Source organism: Metopolophium dirhodum, chromosome 5 (genome assembly GCF_019925205.1).
Source record: "Metopolophium dirhodum isolate CAU chromosome 5, ASM1992520v1, whole genome shotgun sequence".
NCBI lineage: Eukaryota > Metazoa > Arthropoda > Insecta > Hemiptera > Aphididae > Metopolophium > Metopolophium dirhodum.
This window is the reverse complement of record NC_083564.1, coordinates 7,850,526-7,877,314: the sequence shown is the minus strand read 5'-3', so window position 1 is coordinate 7,877,314 and position 26,789 is coordinate 7,850,526. Positions and strand designations below refer to the sequence as shown.

The 26,789-nt window shown below is 35.2% G+C and overlaps 1 protein-coding gene across 3 annotated transcripts in view; it reads right to left on the bottom strand.

Moving 5' to 3' along the window:
- LOC132945448 (serine-rich adhesin for platelets-like) overlaps window positions 1-26,789 on the bottom strand; it is a 265,662-nt gene that overhangs the window by 50,388 nt on the left and 188,485 nt on the right. For all 3 annotated transcript variants that reach the window (XM_061015194.1, XM_061015196.1, XM_061015195.1), the window contains exons 6-8: window positions 24,640-24,758; window positions 18,329-18,905; window positions 1,656-1,832 (exon numbers count right to left, since the gene is read on the bottom strand). In XM_061015194.1, coding sequence (XP_060871177.1) covers window positions 1,656-1,832; window positions 18,329-18,905; window positions 24,640-24,758 — 873 coding nt within the window. The remainder of the gene's footprint in view (window positions 1-1,655; window positions 1,833-18,328; window positions 18,906-24,639; window positions 24,759-26,789) is intronic.

The following is a 26,789-nucleotide window of genomic DNA, read 5'->3' as shown; positions in this document are numbered from 1 at the left end:
ATATATGCGACGCTCGCCATTTTCAAAAACACCGCGCCGAAACAATGGGGGTGAAAACAAAAACTATTATTTCGAATTGTATCTATATATTAATCTCGGCGACGAACAATAACGATCTATTGAAAACGCAGTAACAATCCCTGTTGGACCTATTGTACATTAACCGTAATTATCTCGTATGCGCGGGATATGAACTGCACAGAGCACTTTCGAGACGTGGCGAGTGCCGACTATGTATAAATATATATTATATTATGAATGGATCAATATTTAATGGATGTGATAATAATTAAAACGCATTCCGAGTACGCAGATATAGTATATGTCATAATAGTCTACAGGCGTTATTTAAACGTAGATGGGTAGGTAGATACTAGATAGGTTATAATTCCGATTTTAAAACGGTTCACACTGCAGTACTAAATAATATTAGATATAACAATTATAGACGGATGGTTATCATGGTTGTAACGGTTAATATCGTCGGAATGTTTCACACCTTCTACCACGGTTTCGGTCGTATAACAGTGTACCTATAGCATAATCCGAAAAATGTCAGGGACCTATCATCGTACAACCCAATAACAATGTTACAGTTTTCCGCAATTATGTGGGAAATTTCGAAAAACCCACGTGGCGTACATAATATAATATTATTACATACTATGCGTGTATTCGTGTATTCGTGCGTCACAAAAGCCTAATTTATGGGCATCCAGCATTTTCTATTTTCGGAGGTAATCGAAACGAATAAGGTTTGTTCTCGTCACGTCATCCCTCATATCATATATTTCGTTCACAATATTGTCGCGGCGACGGTGGTGGTGGTGGTGGTGTGGTGAAGGGTGAACGCCAAAAACGCTGTATATCGGGACCGTAAAAAAAAATAATAATAATAATAAAAAAGGGCAATTGTTATGTAAATTCTGTCCTTATGTGTTTGTCACCATGAGATCGGTGAAATTGTTTTCTTTCAAGACGATCGTATATACTTTTTCGCATAGTACACACACGAACATACCTACACATGTGTTGTATATAATATAACGATATGTATATGCACATGACGACTATTTCGGATTTTATGTCATTTTCCGCGTGACGAAATAAAGCAAAAATGAAATCACCCCATTTTCTTCTGCAGGGCGTGCCTATACGAGCGTTTTTTTAAAAAGCTCAAAAATTCGAAATGGAGTTCGAACTCTTTTGCCGACGAAAATAAGGTTAGACACGGGTAGAACAATGATATGTTTTGTTTTTTTTTTTGCCACCGACGTGTGAACGGGCGCGAAAAAGGAATGAAAAAAACCAAACAAAGATTTGAAGATTGCGTTGTGTTCACATTATAATAAAGACCTCCCCCAGTTACGAACGGTATATTATTATAATATGAAAAATCGATATTTTCATTAATAATAACGCGCGTAATGCGTTTGCGTACATGTATTTCATTAGTTTAATGGTCACATTTAAATACGCCACAACCCAGCAAGCAATGAATTAAATTACTATTTACTGATATCAAACAAACTTATAATATAACTACTTCAGGTACGCGCTACTATATACACATCAAGATTAAAATTGATTTAGACTTCCTTGTCATTATTTTGTCTTGAACTTAATAATATGATATATTACAATTTTATTCATACCTGTTGACTGTTCCAATTTTTTGCGTTGGACGAATTCTTCTGGTTCGAATTTTTCGAGGCAGTTGACGTCGCTATTTGCTGTTGGGTGTGATGCATAATCTGTTGAATAATATCAAACTGCTGTTTAGTAAAACTGTCCTCGCTGTCTGCCGCATTTCTCGTTTCCGACTGGCCACTCTGTTTGCAAAACAACATAAATAAATATGATCAATTCTTTTATTATTATTTTTAAGACAATCAATTGCATAAAAGCTGGAGCAGATTTTTATTTGGATAAACAGTAAACAAGCTTACAATGTAATTTTCTTGTCGTCTGTACGACGATGGTATATAATACCGGAATAACATATTGTGTGCTCATCGTAAACTAACAATAGTAGTTTATTGGTTTTAGTTATATTGCATTTCAAACATATATGTTTTCATTTTTATTTTATATATATTATATAATATATATACACTATATCATATAATATTTTCATTTTTATCATAAGTCAACAAGTATTTATTTTTTATCGACAAAAAGCGACCGATTTTAATAAAATATATTAATTCATCGGTAGTTTTATTCAACAAAATATAATTTTGCAGATAATTTACGTTAAAAAAATCAAATAAATACACACGCCTGTACGATATTTTATTGAGAATACATTTTGCTGAATTTTACCTTACTCTGCCGGAAGGCGTAATAAATTATACGAGAGTCGTTATATGCGACGATAAAATGTATTACGACGATTAAAGAATTTATAACAATATACAATATTATTATACATGTCGCGTTAAGTGCATATCGTAATAATTTGTTTTATATACCATGACGTGTGCGTATATATCATGAATAATTTTCAACTCGGGGGAAATTCCCGCACATTGCTATCTATAGGTAATAACAATACTATATTATTATTGTCATCATACATTATACAGTCATCGACATCCCCTTAAGCATTGCTACTGCCGCTACCTACTTAAAACTCTGTACCTGAACGGGAATTTTTACTTTTGCGAAACAGTTGAATTGTATAATTCCGCATATATGCAAGAATATAAAATACCTACAATAAAATATATGTAAATATATGTATGTAGTTATATACGTATATATATATAAAATATATATACATACATACCTAGCATCGTAATTCCCCTCATCGCCGTGTATATATATATATATACAATATAATATGTGGTACTCATCTTCTGGCTCACAAGTGTGTACAGTCATGTGGCGCTTGACTTGACGCACGTACTTCAGAATCCCTAACCGACCGACCGACCCGCCCCGACACGGGTTTCCTCCGGGTTGAGAGTCTCGAAAAGTCGTCGTTTGACCGAGATCGAATGACAAAACGCAACCGGGCGTGCAGCCGCGCGTGAGAGAGAGAGAGAGAGAGAGAGAGAGAGAGAGAGAGAGAGAGGGTTTTAAACAGAGAGAGTTTGAGAGGGAGAGAGAGCGAGATGGCGGGTGGCAGCGGGACCGCCACGACGTCGAACTTCGGTTTCATTTCGTGACACTCGGCTCGGAAGTAATTTGAACTTATTACCTCCGAACGCCACGTTATTTCTCCATTGTCTGCGCGCCGGATGACGGGGATGTGGGGACGGGGACGACGACAACGACGATGACGATGACGACGACGACGAGACCCGTGCCGCACGCAGTCGTGGTCTTCTCTCTCCCTCCCGCACAACCCTTGTCTCCACGACGAAGGATGGTAGATTGAACTTTTAGATATAAATCACAGAAGAACTTGATACCACGCGGTGGGGCATATATACACTACCGTACACACACACACACACACATACAGACACAGACACACAAGGTTATTAACGTATCGGCGATCCGTGTAAGCGCACAAGTGACTTTATTTAATATACCCATATAATACCAGACCGACAAGCGAGGAGCGTTTGCTATGTTTTCTCTTCTTCTAGATTTTGATAGGTAAACGTTTTGAAACACTGTGGTACGTTGGTAAAAATTACGTTTACTTTTAAATTAGTTTCATTTCTCGTAGTTATACAAGAAATAAAAGACCAACACTCATAAATATTTTAACGCTCAAATAATATTCATGCGATAGCTGCAGCTTCGAGTAGACACTGCTTTGATGGGCATAATAGCGAATTAATAATAAATTGTGTTTTTAAAATGTGTTTAAATACGTACTATTCCTATTGATTACGTTTCGTAGAATAATATTTTCCGTGAGAGTAATTAATACTCCTTATTAAATCTCGCTTGTTAGTATAATATGAATCTTCAGATAATAATACATTATGAATTATTTTGGTTATAAAGGATTATTTTTATATTCAACGTGAACATCCAAAAATGATAAAATATAAAACCTTTTTTTGTACCTTAATATAACTTTTTTGTGCAGTGTTTGACAGTAAACCGTCACTATTTTGTTCAAAAATTAGTCCCATCTAAAACGCGTTATAATACCCGTGCGAAGTATACATGTATGAAGTAAGAGTTAAATTATGTAAGTATGCGTGCATTATAGGTGCAGCTAGTTTTAAACAAAAACAATATATAATTCATTCTTACCCTCTACACTCAAAACTGAGAATAATGATACAATATGTACAAGTGTAAAACTAATTGATATAGGTATGTGCGTTGCGCACGTGTTATCACTATGGGTATAATTTTGTGGACGCTGCAACTATACAAGAACTATTATTTTTATTGGAAAGAAACATTTTGTGTATTGTGTAGGGTTTTATTTGTGTAGGGAACCATTTATACATTTTATCATATTTTTATCGACTCTATAATAATATTCATATTATATTGTTCAGAGTAATTGTATATTATGTACTAATTTTAATAAATCAAAAATGGCACACAACTATTGGACTGTTGACGCGAAGGTATTGAATTCAATTGTATAAGTTACTCGTATTGCCACAGTGTCGCGTAAAGTAATATTTTCGTATTTATTGTGCGTACGAATATGCGCAAAGTGAAACGAGGCACGAATAGCGGCGTAACATGTATCGAGCTGTAGAAGAGTTTTTCTTCAGTTTTTCACATCGGTCGGCGTACGGCATACATTTTTCTTAGTGGATTTTTTTCCATGTGCTTTCATCTATCTCGTCTCGGTTGTTTCCACAGCGTTAAGACGATATTCTTTTCATTAGAAAACATCGCCTTACAGACGGCTTAAGACGGTAAAAGAGAGAGAGATGGACGGGCGTACAGGAATAGAGAGAAAAGGAGACATAAAAAGAGAGAAAGAGAAAGAGAGTGAGCGGTAGAACGGAAAGCGTAATTTAATATTCTGACGCTAACGTCTTTCGATATTGTTACGTTTTCTCTTCGGCTCCTCCTGGAAATGACATTATCTAATTTCGCAGGCGGCGCGTCCTGCCGCGTGGGCGACGTGAGTATATGTACACTCCATACCGTTTTCCAGGACAATAATCCGCTCATGGCCCCGGTGATGATGCAGGCGCTTACGACGAAGAGACATATAACTCCGGCAGATGCACGAGCGATTACGAACCCGTGTAATAGCCGTCCATGAGTCTGCGAACTCTGTAATATTACGCACCTACATTATAATAATATGATATTATATATACCAGCCACCGGTCGTTAATTTTGCGTACCTACACTTTTAATATATTTTCATATTTTCGTTATTTGCCGACGCGTAGTATTCGATACTGGTAAATGCATGTGTAGACTGTAGAGAGAGACGAACACACAGACAGAGAGAGAGAGAGAGAGAGAGAGAGATAGAGAAAAGGAAAGAAATAATGTAAGACAAACAAAACGACGGCAAAAATCACCATTAAATATCTTTTTGAAAAAACATCGTCTCTTTTGTGCAAAGTTTTTATGCGCATCATTACTCGGCGGCGTGTGTCTGTCTCGAGTCGATTATGCGCCACACGCCGTTTACGAGGCAATTATTACACGTGTCAGATGGATTTTTACATCAAATTGCTCACTCCGGCGACTGCTTTCAAGCCATGTCATAAGTTATTCCTCGAGAATCGTTGGTGACGTGGTCGATACTTCTCACGTGCCCTTTAAGACTTTGCCATGAATTCGATCAAATATTGCTGTACGCCTGTTCGCAAATTATATTGATTTCAATACCAAAGTGTTGGTATATTTTCACGTTTCCAAAGACGCCCGTGTTCTAGTTATGATACATATTCAATTAAATACCGACAGTCTGATCCCGCATAATATTATTAGATCAGGTTTATCTCACGAGAGTTTGACAGGTAAATACAGTTTAATTATTTTTTGATTTGTATGATAAATTTGTCGCTAACAGGGTTTCGCTTAAATTGTTCGAAACTCATAACGTACCCTATTATAAGTAAAACACTATTATATTATATTCTGTTAATTTAAAACTAAAATTCAAAAAGGTAATAAAAAAAAAAAACGAAAAACAAATTACTTCTTGACAACCATGAAGAATTGCGTTATAACCAAGTAAAACGTTTTCACGATTAAATGTGATTACAGCTGAAGCCGGGTCGTGTTTAATAGTGAAATATAAGTGCAGTTTTGAAATATTATATTAGGGAAGGTTTTAGTGGGCGAGGAAATGCTTTTAAGTTTTGTTGAGTTAAAACCTGTAGATTTTACTGTTGAATATTGTATGAAATGAAAAGTGTTTTATAAATTAAGTACTATTGGTTGTTTTTTCCGTTTCCAAAAAAAGGATTTAGCAAGTAAATGACAACATTTACACCCTTTTATGTTCCTTGTTTCTAGTAGGTATATGAATGTATAGAATCAAATCTCTGGTAAACCCTTTTAATCCATGATAAAATGAAAATGTAATTATCGTTTACAGGAAATTCGTGTCTACGCCGTCTACGGATAAAACGTTGAATAGTCCAATGGTGAACAATATAATATTATCTCTGCATATTATTATTTAGAGTTTAAATACAATTTATGAGGTAGAGTTTAATTATTGATTGCTTGGTATTAGTCGTAATTAGATTGTAATTAGCTTTTATTTATCGAAATTATTAATTAAAACAATATTATCGAACGCTTTCGGGTTAGGTTCATCTCATCATTAAAAGTATGATGTTTCATCAGGGTCAAGTTCTTTGACGGGTTTTCAATAACAATTTTAGCTAAAAGGAATAATTCAATTTTTTAACCGACGTAGGTATCTGCTGTAATACCGACGTCACGATTTCGTACGGAAATTATTGGAGTCACGCAATGTTAAAATAATAATATAACTACATAAATAACATATATTATTTTCACTGTCATATGTTTCATACAATATGATCTGAACATTCGTGATTTCAAGACTTATTTATAAATTGGACCGTCATCAGGTGGATCCAGGTCATCAGGTGAAGATAATTTGAAACGGTTACACGTGCAGATCACGGTCTACACGGGATGTCTGTCAATTTGTATTATAATGGTGTGCAGTGAGTGTGTGTGTGTGTGTGTGTGTCCATGAAGTAATTTGATTAGCGGATGTATATGATTAGGAAAAAACGAAAAAGTTCAAGTCGAGTTTGATTTCGACGGGTTTAACGTATAACGACGAAGAGCTGCGGATTAGAGAGGAGTATCAATGCGCCTATTTGTGAATAAGATCAATAACTAAAATAAAAAAAAAAAAACGACATCCTTTTTCTTCTTATTTATACCGAACGATATTATTACTGTTTATCTGTATAGATTGGAAATTGAACGCAGATGGTATTTTATACGGTTCGAACGTCCCAACAGATTCAGAGAGAAAATCGAGAAAAATGGCCGAGAAAACAATAATATGTAACGGCAGCAGCAAGTAACTGTTTTCTTTCTTTCTTTTCTTTTTTTTTTTTTTTTTTAACAACGTCTCGACCATTTTTCGGGTTCGACCAAACACCACCCGGGACCGTCTTTCGGGTGCATAACAATATATTTTGTCCGTTCGTCGTCGACGTCGTATTTCTATCGGCGGGGTGAACCTATATTATCATTATTGTATAATAACGATAATATATTATTGCGACGTGTGGTAAATAAAACAACGACGACTAACCGGCACGCGCGGCTAACCGACAACCGCCCACGAATCATTCGCATGTACGGTTTAAGACGTTGCGGTCGTATAAACAAGCCAAACTAAGAACTTTATCATAATAATATTATGATCAACGGTAGAGATATAAATCCGACACACGGCACAGAACTAGAAAATCGACCGGTGAAAAAAAATATTTTTCTTGTGAAATGATAATACGTACCAGGTACATTATTGTATATTACCTATTTATAAGTAAGCGTCTAATATTGCAATTGAACAATCTTTTCTTAAAAATATGATGCCACCCGGGTATTTGTGTGTAGGAGTTGAACAAATTATTGAAATTTATCTATGAACAAATACCGAACAATCTAATGAACTGTCATTTATAAGCATCCACTGCTGCAGATAAACATCCTTAGTTAATAATACCTACTAGATTTGTATAATATGTGTATTCGTTTTATGGTTGTCGTTAAATAAAGTTGCTATAAACAGTGGTATACTGCAGTATCACCGTATCAGAAATGGCACGGAATTGAGTTTTCATATTTTAGTTTTGGTGTTTATTATTACGTTTTATCATTTCGTCAGATGGTTTTTTTCCGCGTCACTACTACAACTACAGCCCCGTGGCTTTCGGACAGTTTCACGGTACACGACAGCACTGCGTTTTGTCTATCGACATAATATTATATTTTTATCACGTGACAAATATTATTATTATTATTATAGTTTTCTGTCGTCCGTTGTGCGCACCAATGTAATATATTATATATAGATATATTATATTGTCGTATTGACCGGGCGTGATACGTTTCAACAATAGAACAGTATTACATAGTATAGTAGTTGTAGTAGTCGGATCCTTTGGGTAGAAAAAAAAAGAGTCCGAGCGCTGTTGCCGTCGTACAAGAATAATAATAATAATAATTGTCACGCGTGTCGACGAAAAAGAATAAAACTCGTCTCGTCGTGTCCCTCCGGTCGGCGGTGGTTGCGGCGGCGGTGGCGGCGATCGTCGGGCATGTCAAAACGACGCGTCTACCGGCGGCGAGCTCGCTCGGGACGGCGGCAATTATTACTCTGGACTTTTGACCGATAAACACATACATAATATTACCCAGATATTTTGTTATACTTTGTACGGGGCATCACGTATGCGCCCCATTCGGCTCCGGTGCACGTACGCGTGCCTACGTGACGCGCCGGCCACAGGACCTTAAATCTCTCGACTTCCATACTCTCGCTCCGGATAACCACCCCCCTTCTCCCACACACAGATCTACCCGGTTAGGGTTGTCGGTCGGAGGCGAGACGGTATAATAATATATTTATATATGTGTAAGAATCGTCGGGTAACTCCTCTGCAGTATAGGTGCCGACAATAACCAATGGGTAGGACGTCAGCGGTTTTTTTGGATGTAACTCCATCCCCACCACTGAAAACACCCTCGACCGAGGTGTGGAATATTATCATTAGGTCAGGTCCGAGAAACGCTTTCGGGATGTCCAATTAAACGAATTCCACTCGTGACCCCACTCTTCTCTCCACGCACCTTTAATGTATTTAACGTCACGCCGGCCCGCGTCGATACGATACAACAACGATAATAATAATAATAATAATAATAATAATATTATATTGTCCCAAAATCTGCAGGAATCCGAGCGACATCCGGAATGGCGACGACGGAAATATGCCAACTGAAGAATCTGGAGATTGCTGCAGCAGAGTCGGTCATGCACCGCCTAGACGAGCTAAAGGTGAATATAACACTCCGTCGACGACGTAGCAACGAATTAATATATTTACGACGGTAGCAGCGGTGTTGTACGAAAAAACGAAAAACATAAACAGTGCGTTTTATGCAGTTGGATCACTGCAGGTCGGTTCGAGGAATTTTTAATGTGGCCTGTGGTCGGAATTTCTGCAGTTGCGGTGTTGTGCTCTATGCAAAGACTTGAAGGTTCGACGCCAGTTGTTGTATGTTTAAATAATGAAATGTCTGGAATATGATTAATAATAATAATCGCCCATCATCACTCTGCCCATGAGAACGGCAGCATTGTATATAATGTGAATGCGTTTAAAATGTTAAAAGAGTGTGTCATTACGATTTGATCGGAACGTTTTACTGATTAAAATGGGACCGTTAATGCTTTTTAATGAACAGAGTCGTCAAAAGCGTTTTGGGGACAGGTATGTGTAGAATGCACGGCTTCAAATAACAACAATAATATGTTAAATAACACATTGCACATCCACCCCTCGACGACGAAAATGATCACTGCGACCCGTATTTGACCGCCGTTTTGCTCTATTTCCGTCGATTCCACCCGCATGAATAAAAAACGAAAAAATAAAACAACAACAACAACCCCGCATCGGAATGAAAATAGGGCAAACTTCCAAGAGTAAAATGGATCGTGAGCGTAAAAAACCGAGGGTTCTAGTATCTGGGTCCGTAAAAAAAAAAAAAACCATTAGCCGTGTGACAAAAAGAGAAAAAGAACATTAGCAGAGGAAGTTTCTCAATGTATTATTTTTGTTCGGCATTCGACTATCGCGCCCTATCTCTCTCTCTCACTCTCTGAAAAGTGTGCGCGTGTCGTCATCCTTTGCACTCGCGTACTACCACGTCTGTTGCGGTGCGGCACTCGGTTACGCTTCTGACGGGTGATTTAGGTCTATGTGGTGCACGTCTCAACTTTGGCCAAAACTTCGATCTAAGGACATCCGGTTTCCTGTTTTTTTTCGCCTTTTTTTTACTCTCGTTAAAATATGATAGACACGATACCATTAACGAGCGCGTGGCACTAATAAACGAAGAGATAAACGTTATTATTTTTTGTCCAATAATAATAATAATAAAGTTATGTTAGTTTCTCTGCTCATCGTATTTAAAACACCGGAACTACTTTAAACTGTAGGTACTTGTGCAAATACGAGAAACGGCTACACGCTATAATAATTCACCGCTGGCGAAACTGTTCAATTAGATACCTACTTAACATCATATAACATATATATATAAATATATATGAACATAAAACGTTTAATGTTTAAATTTAAAATATAAAAGGATTAAAAGGTGGAATATTTTGTAAAATTTAATTTTGCGCTTTGTGTTTTAAGAGCTTCCGTTTAATAACTGGTAAAATTTGTTTATTTGCCTTTAAACGGTATTCATGAAATAACTAACAAAAGAAAATGTTTATTTAAAAATGTACCAACCTACGTTTACTTTGATTATTATTTATAAAAACTCAAAGCTGCTATGTCTTGAACAAGTACTGAGGTTTAAATAATCAATTATTAAAATACATTATAATTTTAGCATAAAAGCTTAATATGTATGTGTTATTCTGTATTAAAGCGAATACATACTGGTTAATGAAAAATATTAAATTAGAACTTCAATTTAATGATGCTATTAAACAAATGTTAAAATATTATTTACAACTGAACAAGGCCATATAAATTTCTTTATGGGTAGACATAGAAAATTGAAGACCTTTGTAACACATAAAATTACACCATCAACTTGTTTTTAAATACATTTTTATTGCATTATATTGCGATCAAAAGAGTTAATTATGTTCGTTAATTAAACTGATATTTCCGTTTCTAGACGACATCAACAAATTTGTGATGATCAAAATTGATATACTCCGGTTCTTTTTATTTCAATTCATTAAAAGTTAATAATCAACGTTTGAAATGTGGACGGAAGACGTCAAACATAATATTTTGGTAAATTTAATAAAATATGAAATGGGAATAAGTGGCAATATTCTGTGAAATTAAAATTAACATAAATTAAGTATAATATAATTGAGTATATTATATTTATTAGTAATAAAAGTAATACTTCTAGTTTGTATATTTAGTAAAAAAACAACTTATTAGTTATTACGCCATATATAATTTAAATTCATAAAATTATGATAAAAGCAAGGAAATATATATTTTAATTAAACTTGCACCACAATGAATTAAATGTAAAACAACATAATATTTAATTTTAAGGAGATAAATTATGAAAATATAATAATTACTTTATTAAACTTGAAAGCAATTAGTTAAAAATCAGTAGTGTCTTACGTATAGAATTTACCCCAAAAATCGTTTTATAATGTTTCCATAGACAAATCGAATCCATTACATTTTTAATGCACTTAAATTGGTCACTATAAATTAAATTAAGTTAAACAATTCATAATACTGACCGTATATATTGGTAAAAAAATATTTTAAAACGGATTCACGTTTGATGTTAAGTGTATTAATATACTATATAATTTACTATTAACTACTATAATGCTGTTTGATGTTATAATAAATTTTGTTTTATATAAAGTTATTGTGAGTGAACAGAATACTATAACCTAAAAGCTGATAACTGGTTATATAAATAAATAATTAAATACCGAGTGAGTTATTAATCACTCCACTTGAAGAAGTTTAAACATTATTATGACAATGTATTATTGTTATTATTTTTTTTTAAATAAATGAAGACAAAGTTGGATTGCAATATGACCTATCAGTGTTGACATATACATAATATGTTAATAAAAATATCTAAGTTAGGTTGAGATAACATTTTATTTGGCCCATAACTAAATTTCACCTATTATAAATTCATCATAACGAATTTTAAATGTTACACAGGTTACACATTATAGTATCTGAATAAATGTAATTTTTAACACGTTCTGATCTCTAGTAAAATGAATACATTTGAAATACCTATGTCGAATTCACAAAATATTATATTTAAAATCCCTTTTCCACGAAACATGTTAAGTGAAGAAATATTACTTATACAACTCTAATGTGGGGGGAGGGGGGATAATTTTGATATTATTTGAATAACATTGTCCGCGGCTTGTCGAGAAAACGCAGAGAATACTCTTAATTAGTATGTGTAATAATATTGACTGTGAGCGTGGGTTTTATCAAAGTAATTTGCTATAATTTTATTACGTCGGTTATCCGAAAAACTAACGGAGAAAATCAAATAACAATAATGATGATAATAATAATAAACAAGGAGACGACGGGGTTCGGTGCCCGTGCTGCAGTATTTTCCTTTTTCTTTTATAATATATTGTAAACGAAATTCCGAGGAATTTTCCATTGGTACCGATGGCGTGTAAGTTGTTCGGGCTGGGTTTTACACATATTATGTACGCCATTATTCCCGAGCTGTATCGACAAGGACGACCGCATGAAAACCGAACGGCGTGTTTAATACGACATAATACTGTGCAGGAATTATAAATAGAGCACGGTACTTATATTATCGAACCTTAAATATTCCGATACGAGTATAATATGGTATTATATTATTATTATTATTATTATTACTGCTGCGACCGATCGTGTTCCGGTGAAATAATTGGTATTGGAAAATATAAATATGCGAACATATTATTATTATTATTATTATTATTGTTGTAAAGCTCCTCATTTATTATTATACCGTTTTATATAATATTATTATGGGTATATAGAACCGGCTGCACGTAGTATAAGCTCCAGAAACTGTGAAATCGTCTGTGTTTATATAATATTATATATTATATTATTACGTATTGTATATACCTATTTCGATCTTATTACTGTTTTCAAACTCCAAAGGTCTTTTGAAATTAATAATCGGTTCGAGCATTCTGGGAAATGAGCTTATAAAACGCTTATATATTTATGCACTTCAAATGAAGTTTTTTTTTGCCGATATATTGCTAAAGTAAAAATAAATATACTACAGAGAGGTTTTCTTTACGCGGAAAATTAATAATTCAAACGATACGATAATTAGGTAGCTATAGAGAACAGCCAATCCATGACGGTTCAAACCCAAACGGCAAGTAGAAAAAACTAAATAAAACGCGATACCTAAAATTCGAGTTCAAAAGATTAATCAATATTAACGTCAATGTTATATTTAAATCACAAAGAGATTGAGCTACCACAACTCACGAGGTTTTACATTTTGCACGAAAACATTATCCTCGGTGTGAATGTATTATATATCATACTCTTGGCTGACTTCTGGAGAAGGTTTATCTTATATGGGAGGTCGACACGAGACACCCTCCTCTCGGGCCTAGCTTAGAATTTATTTTTAAAATAAATCAAATTACGCTTTGGCCATTATTCGTATAAAATGCTAGTAAAATCCCGGTGTCAGATTGTCATTGAAGAGTTAAATTAAATTAAATTTCGGTTTATAGCTATTTTTGGATGCTTTTTCTGTTTTACTATAATGCTATGTAAGACGTATAAAACTATAAAACAATTGATTTGATTTCCCACCATGTGAACAAGAACACGGGTAAGTTATTAACTAAAATAAAGCGCAAGTAGAATATTATGATTTATCCCTACAGAAAATAAAAATGTTTAATGATTGGACTCAATCTGAAAAATAAATTTTACAAATACAAATTGTAGATGTTGGATATAATATAAATCTAGTCAAGTCTTTTTAATATGAATTCGTTTGGAAAACAATTTTTTGTTGTTGTTAAGAAAATATTCTAATATCCATGAGTGGTGAATTTTCAATGTCCCGCAAGACTGCTGTTAGGAAAATGTCCAAATACCAGTTCATTATTATTATTGAATTATACTTCATCTATGGCCGCAACGACCGTTGTCTCGTTAAAAACCGTCACTGTCACATGTGAGCTCATTTAAACAGAGGGGTCATTCTTTATAATAATATAATACACAAAACGTCTGACATTGTACTTTATTTTACATTTTTTTTTCTAGATTAAATTATGATATTCGAGCAAAAAACTTTACTTTTTTAATCAAAGTTAAAAATAGTTGAATTTTAAAAAAAAACACATAATGCATGTTAGCTATTATTATTTTACATGCTAAATTATCAACATTTAAAAACAATTATTTATTTAATTTAAATTTACGTAAACAATACCTAGTAGTTTTTGTTTTTAATTAAATTTTTTTTAGGGTTTGTTTTTTACGTGCAGACCTTTATACAAGATATTTTGTACTGTGGTTACATTTACATACAGTTGTCAGTTACCAAAAAAAAAAAAAACGGTTTCAATTATATTTCTGATTACCTTATCACGTAAAGAAAAATTACATGTAGATAGCGTTTTAGAACGTCTATAGAAAAATATATTTTATTTTGTTGTACATCTGTAAGATCTTGAAAACGTTAAACTTATGACTTGACTGAGTGGAACGAGTGACATGTTAGTTACTTATAGATATGTAAATTCGTTAATTGAAAATCAATCTCTAGTGGAGTAAAAGCGCTACGACTTGTGCACATGACGTCATAATATTCGATAAAAGAATCTGTTGGAATGCAAATTACAAAAATATATAAAGTTTACGTAATTATTTTGCAAGGCATTCACAAATGGTGCAAAAATCATTAAAGGGTTTGAATAACAACAATGAAATACGGAACAATGAGTACAATCCAATGTCCAATTATAGGCTTGAACACGACGATATTCGAATCGATAAAATCACGGGCGCAGCCGAATTATTTTCCAAATAAAAAATACCACGTGTACACATCATTACAGCGTGTCAGTGCCTACGGTAAATATGCATTCGCCTTTGCACGAATTAATCCACAGGGATTCAGGTCCGAGTACGGTACGATTTGACGTTTTCTCGCCCACAATATTATGTTAAAGGGCATTTATCGATTGTCCACCACATTCTATATTCAGTAAATAATTATTGGTATATAATAATATATTATTACCTACATACGTTTACGATAGGAGCCTCTTTTCGCTGTCTTGACGTTTTGGCGTTTTCAACCCGCGAACACCTCAATACCTCAACATATTATTCATACTATGACGTTTGCAGATATATATATATATTATATATATATATATAGGTAATATATGTAAAAAGCTAGCTAAGCTGTATTGTAGCGCCCCTAATTTTCAATATAAATTCGGCACGCGAAAACGATTATTTGTCACCCGCACTAGAAACGACTGCGTATTTATTTGATACAGTGAACATGAGACATAGTTCTGTGTTGAAGACATTTGATTACAGTTCAGATAGGTACCTACTAAATATTTTATACTCCCATTTCCAACAAATATTTATTTTTTGCGTTTCTAAAATGTTTGCATAACGATTTATTCGAATTTATTCGTTTTCAATTACATAATAAGAGCTGGTTCGGTATGTTTGTGCAGTTTTAAGTATTCCATACACACTCAAAACTCAGAAGTCTTCTCTTGCAGGTTTTTACAGTAATTTTTCTCTTTCTTTGTAAAGTTTCGAACAGTGTCAGTATAAGGTATTATTGTGTTATTTTTTTTTTATTTCCGTAACAACAAATCTTGTTAAAGTGCACCAATATAATATTATTGATTATATCAAGTTTCCGACATTTAAAATTATAATATTTATAGGTAATGTGTTTACTATGTTTTATTTTGAACGTGTGATTTTTTTTAAATTTTCACTTGGGTGGTAATTCTGAAGAGCTGTGAAAAATTACATCCAACTTGCTGTATATTTTCAAATGAAGCTTATAAACATTTACGAATTTAATTTACTTTCGAGAAACATCATTGGAAAGTTTGCCGTTCTATTCGATACGTATAATATTCGGGGGGTAAAAAATAAAAATGTTCATTAATACACGTTTCACGGGCTATTAAAAGATATTTTACCGTGTTTATATTTTATATGCACAAGGCAGTTTTTACAGGCAGTTTTTATCCACACATTATGGTTTGCATAATATAAAGCTTACATAATGTTATTATGATCAACAATAAAAAAAAATTAATTTATAATCATTATTTAATATTCATTGTGTGTTAACCATTTTAACCAATTTTATCTATATAGACAGGGAAGTTTTTTAATGAAAAGAAATCGAATAACTTTGTTTAAACTATCTGTGTTATCTGTGAATATTGTTTAGTGACGTCATTCAATGTGTGCGTAAAATTTAATATCATACGCGGTAATGTCGTACGAAGTATATAATTTATTTAGTAAATATTGATAGAAAACAGCACGATCTGACCTTTATTATTATTCACATTGTAAATAACAAAAATTAAATGCATACAGTAAGCAATAATAATAATACTACTATATTATATTAATTTTTTATTATAATACGGCGCCTTGAATATGCAATTTTAATGCAACATGTGTTACAATACTGAAGGCTTTCTAATTTCTATTCAATTCAAAATGCATTTATGCTATAGCTTTTACCATACCGTAGTTAGTAATGACGAATAATTGTATTAGCATAATGCATTTAATCAAGTTTATCTAATTAAATCATACTGATACGCGCTAATGAAATGTCGACATAGACAAAACACACATTTTTTTTTATGCCGAAAAACACTGATGAATCGTACTTTAATTACAATTGAAACATTTATACATCTCTTTTCATATTTCTGCTACCTTTTCTTTTGAAATTGTTTAATCTACCTAATCCTCAACCAATATAATATTATATTGCTTGGCATAATATTAATAATACTAATGATATTATCGATAGTATTTTTACACAAACACTGAATCACGATAATAAAAAATTGTGGTTATATTTTTTACATACCGAAATAACCACGACAATAATAATGGTAATAATAATATAGTATACAGTGCCGCAGCTAGGAGTTTATCGTCGGGAATGCAAGCATATTTTATGCGATCCGGTAAAAACATTATTTTTTAATAATCACTTTGACAGGTATCAAAAACACGGCGGGACAGGATATAAACCATAAAAGTTATTATAGATTAAAATATCATAGTAATATAATGTTTCATTTAAAATCAAACCAATAGGGACTGCAGAGTGGATATGGACTTGATTGCCCTAACTCAGCACCAATATATAGTGTATGATTATATTATTACATTGTCGGGATATCGTAATCAGTATATTATCAATATTATATAAATTGATAATAAATAAATGGATGCGCCTTATCATTAATAATATGTGCCCAAATAGAGAGCACGTTACCATAAGGTAGCAGTGGTTATTGAAATATCATGTATATCAGTAATCAATTTCAATTGCAAAATGATCAAATGAAAATAGGATTTAAATATAGGTTGGTGCCAAACTAATACTGTTCAAAACCAGTGAACTAAATTGATTTAAAATTGTCCCACTATTCTGTTATAAAAACAAATCTTTTTATTTTGATTCAGTTTACCAATCAATGTCTATTCTTTCAAAACAGTATAATAAACTCATAATAAGCAGTATACAGTAACCACTGCTAACCACTGTGGTATCTACAGTTCACTCGACATGCGTTCCGTGCATAGATAACAAAAACACGGATAGGACTTAACATCTTATATCGACGGTGATCAATGATTCCAATTGAGGCCAAATAAGTGTATATCATCTATATCGAATATCAATATATTATTATCATATTATAATACAAAAATGTAAACAAACGACCTAAAATTGTTATCAGTTAACGACTGCTGAAACATAATAGTGGCCTCAATTGGTGATGTCCTATCCAAGTTTTTACTGTCCACGGTTCCATGTATCCATTTCTTTATGATCTATCATCTATATATCCATTGCAATCTCTTACCTTTGACGGGAGCGCTCCTCCGCCACCGCCGGTCGACGACAGTGGTTCGGCGCTGAGCAGCTTTTGCAGCTGACTGGGCGTCGCGTCGTGCGGCTGCTGTTGGTGGTGCGGCGCGGCGGACGAGGACGTCGTCGACGACAGAGACGACGACATCGACGGCGAAGAAGACGACGACGATGACGACGACGACAACGACGACGACGACGCGGACGTCGACACCGAAATGGCCGACATGGACCCGAACGCCGCCGTGGTGGACGCGGACGAGGACGACGAGGACGACGCGGACGACGACGACGACGACGAAGACGGCGCACCGGCGGCCGCCGTGGTGGACGTGGCGGCCGCGGACGAGCCGGGCGGCGAAGGCATGGGCGCGGGCGCGTACTGTATGCAACCGGAACTCGTGGACGAGGACGGCGACGCGGGCGGCGAGCCCTGGTTGGACGACGGCCGGTGGTGGTGATGGTTCTCCGTGTGCCGGCGCAGAGACCGCGCGTCGCAGTACGACTTGCCGCATCCGCTGGCCTTGCACTCGAACGGCTTTTTATGCCGGTGCGTCAGCATGTGTCCATTCCTGTCGGGAAACGCACACCGTCACCATCGTATACACGTGGGGTGGTTTTTTTTTCAAATTTTAACTGTACATCTGGGCATGACTGATCGGCTAAGTGTATGCGGGCGGCACAGCCACTCGGCGCAACTATAGGTTGTTGGGTTTGGGAGGGGGGGGGGGGTGGTGATGATGGAGGGTACGGGGTGGTTAAGCCAACTAGAGTATATTTTCACAGCACCCCCGCCGAATATAGTATTCCGTTGGACAATAATATAAAAAAATCAATATATTTAAGGTATAGCCACAGAGTAATGTGTTTTCTTCGATTCGGCAAAAGATTGGCCCTTAGAACGACGGGTAAGTATGACGCGAGACTGTTTCTCGGATTTAACATACAAACATAAAGAGATGCTGTCAATTTATTAAAAAAATCTAAAAAGTTTATATGAAACATATATTATTGAACCTACATAGTTAATAACATATAAGCAAATTTGTATTGAAATACAATTTTGATTCGTTGATTGATGTAATTCGTGTTTAAATATAATCAGTGTACATTTACAAGCCACATGCAAAATATATACAAACTCATAGTTGAGGTTGTAGGGGAAAGTATTACACAGATTAATAAAGAAAAAAATATGAAGGTTATGCCCGCCCCAACCCCCTAAAAAAATTGTCCTAGTTGCGCCCGCGACTAGTGGTTTTGCTAACCGTCTGGAGAAGTTGGTGTCATATTCAGGTGCACTTTTCGATTTCCCCTCTTATAGGAGTGAGCAGCACGTCGAATTCCGAAATTTTTAAAGGTAAAATATGTTGGAAAAAACATGTCGTCTGATTCGATATATGATATAAAAAAAAACCACCCTGCGTAGATCATAATATTACATTATAGTAGTAAATAAAGTAATGAAAATTAGTCATCTGGAAAACGTCTCAAACCTAGAATCGCCCTAAGACCGAAACGCAGCACCATCACTCGGGCACCTCCGTCGTAGTCTGGTGTCACGTTTGGACGTTTCCATAACTGTTTTTGTTGGTTCCGACCCGTAAAGTGTTGCCGCGGAGGCTTCTCACCCCTTAACCCACTGACCTTGACCGGTTTACCTTGACTGATTACCGTTTCACGCAATATAATATAGCTAATGGCTATATAAATCGGAAACGTGTAAATGGCGTATGCCAGCTGAATAATAAAGATAAATAGCACTGAAAATCTTCTGTTTTTCTATATAGGTAGTGTTTTCTCATCCACCCCCCGGCTACGCAGAGTACGACAAAAAAAAATAATAATAATAATAAATGCTTTGAAAATATATTTTTCGCTCCTGTGGGACCACCGCGAGGACATTATCAACGGGAACGCTGTGAAGTAAACTAATTAAAACGGATTTGACGGGCTTACGGAAATACACGGTAAGATAACGCGGTAATAAATGCGCCGAAAAGCAGAAGACCTTTTTTTGTGGTGGACGTTTTATAACAACACTTTTAGCGTTTGCCGGAACGATAAAATTATATATTATTAAAATGGGTATGTGTGTGTGTGTGTGTGTGTGTGTGTAAAGATACATAAGCGGCATAAACCTATGTCAAAAAATTATCATCGTCTCGTTATGTGTTGCAGACCTGCGCACGGTCTACAAATAATCAGGGGCATTACAATAATAATAAATATTACATTTTTAAAATTTTTCTTCTTTTTTTTTTTTATTATTATTATAGTCTACGGTGTAGTAGAAAAATGTCCATTCATTCAAAAACATTTATTTGCACCACGCCCGCACCCCGCACCACCACACAACGCAGTGAAGTAATTGTTTTATTTCCTTCTCATTGTACACGTTTCCCGTGGCCGCATATATATGTATATATATTATATAAATGTACATATAAATATATATATATATATATGGTATGTATGTATACGCATATACTAAGCGCCAAGCACTAGAATTTTATCCGCGGTACTTTTTTTTTTTCCACCGTGATAATATAATGTCGGAAATGAAACAGTGGGATTTGGCGTATTATTACTGAATCGCCGAAACACGAGCACGGTCGGAAATGCTAACGACTATTGTTCAAAGAACAATCCGGATAAAGTTCTCTCGTCGTTTTCTATACTGGAACACTACACGGGCGGAGCGGCGGTGCCGGGTTCTGGTATACGCGGTATAGTGGCGGGCCGCGGGACAAGTGAGTGGTGGTTCGAGGGACGTGGGAGGGGCGTGGCGTTAATAGATTTATAGCTGTATTACAGCGCCGAAATTATTGCTCCGGTTTCCCTCCGGCTGATATACGACCTAACCCGGTGTGTGTGGGTGTGTGGGTGCGTGAGTGCGTGTGTGTGGGAATCCGCCCTCTCGTATACCTGCGGGTTGAGTGTTTTCTTCCTTTATTTTTTTTCTCCTCCACCCATCCCTCCCCACCCCCGCCGCCGCGTGCCCATTCCACTGCGCGTTATCGGTAAGAGAAACAACATACCGAAAACTAAATCATTGACAATCGATTGGGTCACGGGGATATAAATCGGTACCCGGGTCGGAGACCAACGGAAAGGCTTGCGAGTCTATCCCCGTCGGCCGATCATCTTGGCTATTGAGAAACCAATTTTAGCAACCATTTATCTCGGACGGCAGGTAAGAAGGGCGTCCTCCGGGGATTCCTGGTTCTGACGACGGGGTTCGTTTAAAATATTATCGAGTTAGAGGGGACGAAATTGTTATTTCCGTCGCCGCTCCACCGACGGCGATGGCCAATTTCGTGATACATATTTTGCGAGTCAGCTTGAAATACGTGAAATATAAGCGTTCCCTAGTGACGATATTATTTTTCCTCTCAAAATGATTCGGGGACGTAAGTATTTCAAATGAATTTCTATTTTCAGTGTTTCAGAACCATACGGAATCAATGTCAATCAAAATTCAATCAACAATATCAACCGGTATTGTATAATACAGTAATTCGTACTTTGAAATATAATAATATATACTATATTACAGAAAAACAGCATACTGTTACACGTTGCACATCAAACAGAATAGCAGCAGTAAATAAACGCGACTAATATTCATATTTCAAATGATAATTTATTATATAAAATGAGTCTTTATTAAAATTTTTTTATGTGAGCACAATTCCATTGTAAGTAAAATAGTTAAAACAGTATTGATATTGTTGGCCCTAATAAAATATTATTTATTTATATTTGACACCAAGTACCTATTTAGAAATTAATTATTTCGCTGAAAATCTTAGTTAGTTATTTGGCTTACAAAATATATTTTATTGTTCTTAAAAAATGTATATTCGACATTTAATATTTTTCCACTTATAAAAATTTAATTAATTTATTTGTCCGATGATATTTTAATATTGTCATATTATACTGCATAAAGATGATCCTTTTGTTATTTATTTACACAGAACTCTCAAAATTACATTTTGAAAAATACATAAATAATATTCTAAACTTTAATTACATAAAACTTGAATAACTATAATATTATGATTGCGCTATGTTTAAGGAAGGTTCATCATAAATACACATTTCCAAAGTTTACGAAAGATTTAATAAATGCTAACATAATATATTAAATGTTCGAGTTTAGAGCAGTGTATTCTAAACTAAATATTATGAATACCTATATGAACAGATCTTAAACTATTTATAAAATATGTGCATTTAATTAAAATAGTTAAATAAATAATATACTCGACTTTTGATATTAGAACACCAGTGATGATCATTTTAACGAGTAGTTTGAAATCATTTCGTTATTAACTGCGTTAAAACATAAAACATCGGCATCAAGAATATTAAGTTCTAACTATGTGCATTTATTCATACCAAATTGGTATGTAGGACCACAACAATTATCTTTCGAAAACAATGATTTATAATTAAAGCTGCGTACGACCCGACCATAGGACATTTGAAATATTATAATGCTCATTTAGTAAGTAGGCGTAGTCTATTTTTAATGAGAAATAGCCTTATAGTTCTCTCGGGGTTTATTACGTTGCTGGTTGGTTACTTAAAAATTATTTTGACAAGCCCGACGTTGGAACCATATTTCCGAAATGAGAGAAAAAAAACTTTTGCGTTGTTTTAGTTGAATTTAAATGAACTCGGTTTGTCCACGTCTGACCTACATTGCGAACGCATAACTTCGCGCGGGTGGGCGGGCGGAGAGCAAATGCCAAAGGATCTTATTTCGGAATAAGAGAAACACTGTCGAATTGACGTTTTCCATATTTGGCATTTGGATGTTTAAAGGTTACGTACGGCGTATTCGTTCCATCAAACGGACAGCCCCGAGGAGCGTGATGAAAATGCTGCGTATATAACAATATATATATAACCCGAGCGACACGCCGTGTGTGCCGTGTGGGTTAGGCGTGGTAGTGTTTGTCCGTTTTTAATTTTTTCCTCCTCGGGAAACACCTCACGTACCATAACCGAAAACGAGACTGTTTATGTGTGTATGTGCAGCGGTGTACGTTATATGCATATTTTCGGGGGCGTATGACGTTATTTTCCCGAATCACCGATCCATCCACCCGGGGGGGTTGTCAGCCATTCGACTATTCACGCGCGTAGGTATATAACACATATAATAGCCTTTAGGTGATGGTAGGTAATGCGTTGACCCGTTTTCCCAGACGACGACGACGATGACGCCGACGACACTGCCATATATGTGACCGGAATACATTTTCTGACGTGAATTTATTTTGAAATAAATACTCTTAGAAAACTGTTTTTATTATTATTATTATTGGCGCCAAAGTTAAACCTATGCGTGGTAATTCATGCATGGGGATATTCCGAACAGCTTGCACCGTGGTAAGGTCACGGGTGAGTTGGTGTGTGTGTGTGTGTGTGTGTGTGAGTATTTGTAGGTGGAAGGGGAGGGGTCGGGAAAAAAAATACAATTTACGTAATAATATATCATGCACGCGCACAGGTACTTAGGCAATAATGTCGATGCGGTTATACTTATATCCCGAGCGGGGTTGCGTTTTCAATTTCCCGACGTAATGAAAACCGATACTTGTCGATGTACGTAAGTCGGGCGCTCCGACTAAGGGTATATAGGGTACAACTACTCCAGCCACCCGCCGCACAAGCGCGAGCGGGACCGGTATCGGTTGCAGTGGACGGGGGTGGCGATGGGGAGGTGGTGTTGGACGCTGTTGGTCGGTGAGTCAGTGGTGGTGGTGGTGGGGTGGCTGTTGGAGGAGTGGTGGTAGTGGTGGTCATGGCCGCAGTGTGAGGTAGCGGGAAGTGGAGAAAAGGTCACAATAAATATGAAAAAAAGGTCCTATGTGAACATAAATTATTGTTAGGCTACGACCGTTCTCGGAGGTTTAAAAAAATAAATAATAAATAAATAAATAAATAAAAATATATCTATGTAAATACGGTATAATTTGAAAATATCAACCGAGACGGATGAAATTATGATCGAGTGTGTATGTGTGCGGTGGTACGAAAAAAAAATATATAATATAAACATAAAAAATAAAATACGCGAAAAAGTTAATATTTGTCTGGTGCACTTAGAATAACAGGTCGGTTCGATGGTTCGAACGCTGCGCACATGATAATTTATGACGTATTTTACAATCATAATATTATAATATATTTTAATACGCATACAATTATCATAATATAGAAGGTTGATTTTGTTCTACACGATTTTATTATAATCGTACATATTATAGTAAAGGCGGAAACACTTACAAGTGGTCTTGTCTTTTGAAAGCTTTGCTGCAAACATTGCACACGTACTTCCGTTCGTCGCTGTGTGTCAACTTGTGTTTGGCCAGTGCAGACGCGTTCCCAAACACTTTCCCGCAGGTCTGAAACACAAGAATTTTTAACGATTCCGTTAATACTTAATGTAATAACATAGCGGTCGTCGCGAAAACAGTATCATAGTCGTCCTCGAGGATCATTAATTTTCACCCTTATGACTATTGTAGTATGACGCTATAATTGTTACAATATCGTATTGTGTGGTGACCAAGTGTGATGATAATAATTCGCGTACGACGAGGAAGATGCCATCGCGCGTTTTGTATTACGTGTGATGGCAGGGTTGGGGGTGGTACAATTATGGGACCGAGAAAGTGGGGTGGGGGGTTGAATGTGGTATTGACAGTTTTATCGTCCCTGGGAAGAAAAAATATACGTCTTTATTTTGCACGAGCTGCGTATTTCGTATTGGTGCTAAAAGCTATAAGTTTTACGTGCATGACACATGTTACGTTCGATATTATAATCTGTCACACACTGTGTGTGGTCAACATGCACTTTAGGAATGTATGATTACTTGTTCGACTTGTCTCTAAAGCATCTATAGCTGCCATCTGAAGTTAGCGCAATTATTTCTGAATACCTTCGATACGACGCGTTTAAAAACGTCAGTGCCAAACTAAATAGCAATTTATCCGCGGAGACATCGCCGAATCGATTTATAGAAAATAATTGGTCAACTGTTAACTGATAAATTAAAACCACGTCACTGTATTAATATAATTGTTGTTTCTGATACTCTTCAAACACAACTTTAAATGATAATATTTTTCAAAACAATATGTCCTTATTTCAATGACAGATGACCTGTGTGATGCTTATTATAACATTACTCATTGCGTAGGAGTATTAAAGTTTTAGGTACCTAATATGTATAATTACGTTTGTTGGTAATATTTTTGATAGGAATATATAATTTCATGTTATATTTGTTTGTATAGTTTTGTAAACGTTTGTCAAATACTTTATGGATCTCGTGCACTTGTGATAAACAAACATGTAATACATGTTATTGACATATTATAAATACTACTAAAATACAACGTGTATGCGAGCACACAATGTAATTCAACTTCAAAACCTCATCAAAATTATTCCAATGTAAAATAAACGGTTAAATATATTTTCACAGCAGAATATAATATTATGGCAATATAACGTATATTCATTCGAGTTTATTCACGACGATACTATACAAATTATACAGTGCATATTATTTTTCACTTTTTATCGTACCGTTAATTTTAACTATCGATACTGTCAATTATAATTCCACCCTTATCTATTTCACAGTAGTTGAAATAATAATAATAATCATAATAATAATAAAAAATATTGGTTAGTAGATTCGATAATTCGTATTTGTCTTTTGCCCACTCCGAACGTTATCCTAACGAGATTAATTAATTATAAATTCGTGTTGCTGCAGCGTTTACGATTGAACAGAACAAAAACTTGCGATTGCTAGCCTCCACCAATTTATTATTATAAAACGCTCGTTAATCAACGATCTTAATGTCTTTTTGAAGAATTTTAACGAGCACTCGTTAAAAAAGAACAAAAAATAGAAGACGAACAAAAAAGAAAGTGAACTACTGTCTTTTAGGTGGTCGGATAATAGGGGTGAGGGGAAATGAGATTTTACTTATTATTTGCAATTTGTGTACGTAAATCGTAACGAACTGAGAAAAAAACCAATTAAAATTATTTGAGACTGCTAACTTCTGCACGCGGAATGAATTGAATGTACATTTGGAAATTAACCGTTTAAAATCGTAAGGATTATTGTCCTAAAACTTCTAGTCGCATTGGAATAAATTGCGCTACCTTAGCCCGCTGATTTATAACTCTTCCTCAATTTATAGGACTTTACAAACGTCCATTAAAGGTGTTCTGTAGAAATGTTTCTACTCTCATTGCACTTAGACCCAAATGTTGGGTTACTTTTCATCATCTCCTTTGCCTTATCCCATTTAGTCGCTGTCGGCTACCCTTTCTTCTCTTTAATCTTGCTTTTTGGAAACACTATAATGTTCTCACTTGGTATCGCGTTTAATATATAATATATATATCAC